Raw genomic sequence first — 5142 nt, 5'->3', positions numbered from 1 at the left:
AGTTCGTAAGGTTACAATGAAGGTGATGATGGTGTCCACAAGCTTGATCTGTGAATGGAGAGCTAGATTAGGAGTTGTCCGTACAGGTTGTACGGATGGTTGAAAACGATAGGGTCAACGGGTAAGTGTGTGTGTGTATGGTCCGGATTTGGGCAACCAACCAAAAACAATTAAAGCCTAAATTCTAATTGGGTCCAATTACTTAGGGAGAAAATGAATTAGTCCAAATCCTTAGCCCATCTACACATACCACTACCAACGCTCAAGGGCAAATTAGTCATTTCACACCATCGAGAATAAAATATATTATATTTCGGGATGGGTTGTCACAACCTACCCCCTTAAGAAAATTTCATCCCCGAAATTTCATACAATAATATAACAAACCACTAATAATCATGAAACAAGCGTGGATACATATCTCTCATAAGATCATCCGTCTCCCGGGTAGCTTCCTCTACCGAGTGATTTCTCCAAAAAAATTTCACTAAGTGCACGATCTTATTCCTCAAAACCTTATCTTTCCAATCCAAATTCTTCACTGGCTCCTTGTCATAAGTCAAATCTAGATTAATTTCCAATGGCTGAGAAGGTATCACATGTGATGGATCGGAAACATAATGACGAAGCATGGAAACATGAAAAACATAGTGCACTTTAGATAACTCTGGAGGCAATCCAAGCCTGTAAACAACTTCACCGACTCGCTCGGTGATCTGATACGGTTCGATGTACCTAGGACTTAGCTTACCCTTTTTCCCGAACTGTACTACACCCTTCCGTGGTGATAACTTCAAAAATACCCAATCACCAACTTTATACACCCGATCAGTGGCATGCTTGTCTGCTAGACTTTTTTGTCGATCTTGGGCCGCTTTCAGGTTAAACTTAATTACATAAATATTCTGAGTAGTCTCCTCTACCATCTTAGGGCCCACCAATACTCTTTCACCAACCTCTGACCAGCACAATGGCATACGACAAGACTTACCATAAAGTCCCTCAAAAGGTGACATACCAATGCTCGAATGGTAACTGTTATTGTAGGCAAACTCCATCAAATCTAACCACTGATACCAGGCGTCGCCAAATTGCAATACTGAAGATCTTAGCATATCCTCCAACGTCTGAATAGTCCTCCCAGATTGCCTGTCTATCTAAGGATGATATGTTGTACTGTAAAGTAACCTTGAACCCAGAGCCCTCTGAAATGCCACCCAGAACTTAGAAGTGAACCTAGGATCCTAATCCGAATTGATACTAATCGGAACCCTATGGTATTTAACAATCTTTGATATGAATAATTCAGCTAATCGTCTTAAAGAATATTTCTCCCTTACTGGAATAAAATGCACTGATTTAGTGAGCCGATCCACAATCACCTAAATACCATCGTAACCATTTCGTGTACGAGGAAGTTTATACATGAAATCTATGGTGATATCTTCCCATTTCCACTGTGGAACGGGAAGTGGCTACATCAATCAAAATGGCTTTTTCTTTTCAGCTTTAACCTGTTGACAAATGGCACCCCTACTCATATATTGAGCAATTTCTCTTTTCATACCCGACCAGCAATAAAATGGTCAAATGGTATGATACATTTTAGTACCCCGAGCATGCATTGCATATGCTGAAATATGCGCTTCATCAATAATTTCTTTCTTTAATTCAACATTATTTGTCACGTTCATTCATTTCTCTTGCATAAGTATACCATCAGACTCCCGAACTCTAAGATCTTTCTTTTTCCCTTGTGACATAGCCTAAATTAACTCATGGGTTTCTTCATCATTCATCTGAGCCTCAAGCACACGATCAATTAAAATTGGTCTGACCTGGAAACTGGCAAGCAAAGCGTCCTCCCGATTTTCCACTCCTAAGTTCACTCCAGTGGATCTCAAATCGGCAAGAAGAGGGATGTGACTAGTGTATAAAGCATTAATTTGACCTTGAGACTTCCTACTAAGTGCGCTTGCCACCACATTTGCATGGCCAGAATGATACTCAATCATGCAATCATAATCACTGAGCAATTCAATCCATCTTCGTTGTCGAAGATTAAGATCCCTCTGAGTGAAAAGATACTGAATACTTTTATGATCCGTAAAAATCTTATATTTTTCACCATAAAGATAATGTCTCCAAATCTTTAAGGCAAAGATAATGGATGCTAATTCAAGATCATGTGTAGAATAATTCATCTTATGAGGCTTCAACTGTTGCAAAGCATAAGCAATCACCCTACCATGCTGAATCAACACATAACCCAGACCATTCAATGAAGCGTCACTGTAGATCTCAAAATCACCACTATCATCTGGGAGCGCCAAAACCGGTGCATAAGTGAGACAATACTTCAACTGCTGGAAGCTCTGCTGTATATTATCGTCCCACTCAAATTTAACATCTTTTCTTGTCAACCTCATTAGTGGTAATGCAATAACTGAAAAATATTTAACAAACCGTTGATAATAACCTGCTAGACCAAGGAAACTCCGTACCTCCGTGACGGTTCATGGCTGTTCCCAATTCTCAACGGCTGTTACCTTTTGAAGGTCTACCAGAATACCTTGGGCAGATATAACATGTCCCAAAAATGCCACTTGATCTAACCAAAATTGGCATTTGCTAAACTTAGCATACAATTGATGTTCCCTCAACTTCTTCAACACCAAAGTGAGATGTCGAACATGCTCTACTTTAGACTTATAGTACACCAGAATATCATCAATAAAGAATGACAAACCTGTCTAAATATGGCTGGAATACTCGATTCATCAAATCCATAAAAGCTGCAGGTGCATTAGTTAATCTGAATGGCATCACAAGAAACTCATAATGACCATATCGAGTCCTAAAAGACGTCTTAGGAACATCCTCACTTTTAGTCTTCAATTGACAGTAACCAGACCTCAAATCAATCTTAGAAAACATGCAGATACCTCAAAGTTGATCAAATAAATCATCTATACGATGCAACAGATAACGGTTTTTAATTGTTACCCAATTCAACTACCGATAGTGAATACATAGCCTCATAGTCCCGTCTTTCTTATGTACAAATAAAACTGGAGATCCCCAGGGTGAATTACTAGGCTAAATAAAACCCTTATCAACTAGTTCCTGCAATTGAATTTTCAATTCTCTCAATTCGGTAGGAGCCATTCGATAAGGAGTTAAAGATATAGGATATTTACCTGGAAGTAAATCAATAATGAACTCCACATCTCGATCTGGCGGCAATCCAGGTAAATCATCAGGGAATACATCAAGAAAATGCCTGACTGCTCGTACATCCTCACACTGTTAGGAACATTATCATTTAGCACCACATATGCCAAATATCCCTGACAACCTTTCATTAACAACGTTTTAACCCTTATGGTCGAAATAACACCATGTCTTACTCCACTACACTCACCCATAAACGTAACCTCAGGTAATCCAAGACGATGAAAAGTGACTGTCTTCCCGTAGCAATCTATATTGGCATGATTGTAATAACCAATTTGCCCAAATAACATCAAAATCAACAATATCTAACGGGATGAGGTCAGCTGGCATAACAACATCCTCCACCAACACGGGACATCCTGTATACACACAGCTAAGATAACATGCCTCCCCTCTAGGCATTGAAAACTCTAAATCATACCCAAAAGGTGTAGGATAAGGTTGTGTCGCCTAAGCAAACGTATGAGAAATAACAGAATGCGTAGCACCACAATTAATTAATACTGTAGCAAAATGACCAAGAATATTCAATGTACCATGATCAAATCAGGATTATTCCGAGCATTCTGCAATGTAATGTGGTGAATACATCCCTGAGCCTGTTGTCGTCCTCATCGACCTCTGCTAGCCTGATTACCATGTCCCTGCACATTACGCCCTTGACCTGGCTAATTAGGCTACCTTGATGGTTCTGTACTACTAGAAGCAACCTCCACATGTTGGGACTGTCCTCAAGGATACCATTGAGACCCACCAACTGAATTGAAAGAATACGATGTATAACCTCCAGGATACTAAGGGTAACCACTCTGATAATATGGATCCAGCAGATACTGATGCTGCCCAGCAGAATAAGGAGCTACATCACCCTGATAATGATAAGCACCCCCACGACCAGTCTGGGCATAACTACTAGGTCTTGGAACTTGCTAGATCGGAACTGGTGGTGGTAAGGAAGGCAGCTGAGGCTTCTGCTGATTCTGTGGACAATGAATAGCCCTATACCCCATTTGACCACAAGTATAGCATCCGTTGCTGCCTCGCCTACACTCCCCAAAATGTCTATTATTACATCTGCGGTATAAGGGAACACCTGTGCTACCAGAATCCTTCTGTCTCTGAAAACAAGGACCTCCAGAAAATCTACCACCCCTTCTTTGCCCAGTGGAACTCAAACCCCCTCTAGAAGAACTGAAACTAACACCACTTCTCTTAAAACTTTGAGTCTTACGAGGTCCCTGAGACGATTGACCCATATCTTTACCATTTTTCTTCTGGTTACCATCTTTTTCTTCTTCTTCCTTGCTATCATTGGGCATGTCCTCTAAATCTTCAATTCGAAGCAGAATCTCATAAAACTCCTGGTAAGTAGCACAGGGAGTCGTGGTCGCCATAGAACACCACTTCTTTCGAGTACCCAACCTAAAACGATGAAGCATCTCTACTGGATTAGCAGCAACCTCCGGGTGATAACGAGACAAATTAGTAAACCTTTTGTAGTACTCATTAGCTGTCATCTTCCCTTGTTTCATGTGCGTAAATTCTTGCTTCTTGCGATCTATATGCTCTGGAGGAATGAATGTTTTATGAAATAACCTCTTAAAAACTTCCCAATCAGTAGCTTCCTCTGGTGATAACTAATAAGACTCTTGTCTCCACCAGGATGCCGGCTCCAGACCTAAAAACCAGGTAGTCGTCTCAACCCACTTATCCTCAGGGAGATTCCCTTGCCTATGCATCAAACGGAAAATCTTCTTAAGATGATTGAGCCACCGCTCAGCTCCCTTATGTCCTTCATTACCTATAAACTTATCCAACTTTAGATTATACATTGTCTCTAGGGGAGTCCTCTAGGGAGGGCGAAGCGAAAACTAAATAGCATTGGCTATAACTTCCCCTAACTGA

At 40.6% G+C, this 5142-nt stretch overlaps 1 protein-coding gene across 1 annotated transcript; it reads right to left on the bottom strand.

Annotated features, from left to right (window-relative positions):
* Positions 1-389: 389 nt before the first annotated feature.
* Positions 390-3877, bottom strand: LOC137709987 (uncharacterized). Its single transcript, XM_068448961.1, has 6 exons — positions 3827-3877; positions 3526-3687; positions 3425-3484; positions 3201-3306; positions 1839-2446; positions 390-1157 (listed from the first exon to the last, which is right to left on the bottom strand). The coding sequence occupies exons 1-6, from the start codon at positions 3875-3877 to the stop codon at positions 390-392; spliced, it is 1755 nt and encodes a 584-aa protein (XP_068305062.1).
* Between the last annotated feature and the right edge of the window lie 1265 nt (positions 3878-5142).

The sequence above is a fragment of the Pyrus communis genome, chromosome 12 (assembly GCF_963583255.1).
Source record: "Pyrus communis chromosome 12, drPyrComm1.1, whole genome shotgun sequence".
Lineage (NCBI taxonomy): Eukaryota > Viridiplantae > Streptophyta > Magnoliopsida > Rosales > Rosaceae > Pyrus > Pyrus communis.
This window is presented reverse-complemented; position numbering and strand designations above follow the sequence as displayed.

Excerpts from the sequence above, each read along its gene's own strand:
- LOC137709987 (XM_068448961.1), bottom strand. The coding sequence starts at position 3,877 with ATGGTAATCAGGCTAGCAGAGGTCGATGAGGACGACAACAGGCTCAGG. Across the intron at positions 3,485-3,525 it reads TAGATATTGTTGATTTTGAT|ATTGCTACGGGAAGACAGTC; the intron begins GTTATTTGGGCA and ends ATGCCAATATAG. Across the intron at positions 2,447-3,200 it reads CATTATTGATTTACTTCCAG|TTATTGCATTACCACTAATG; the intron begins GTAAATATCCTA and ends AATATTTTTCAG.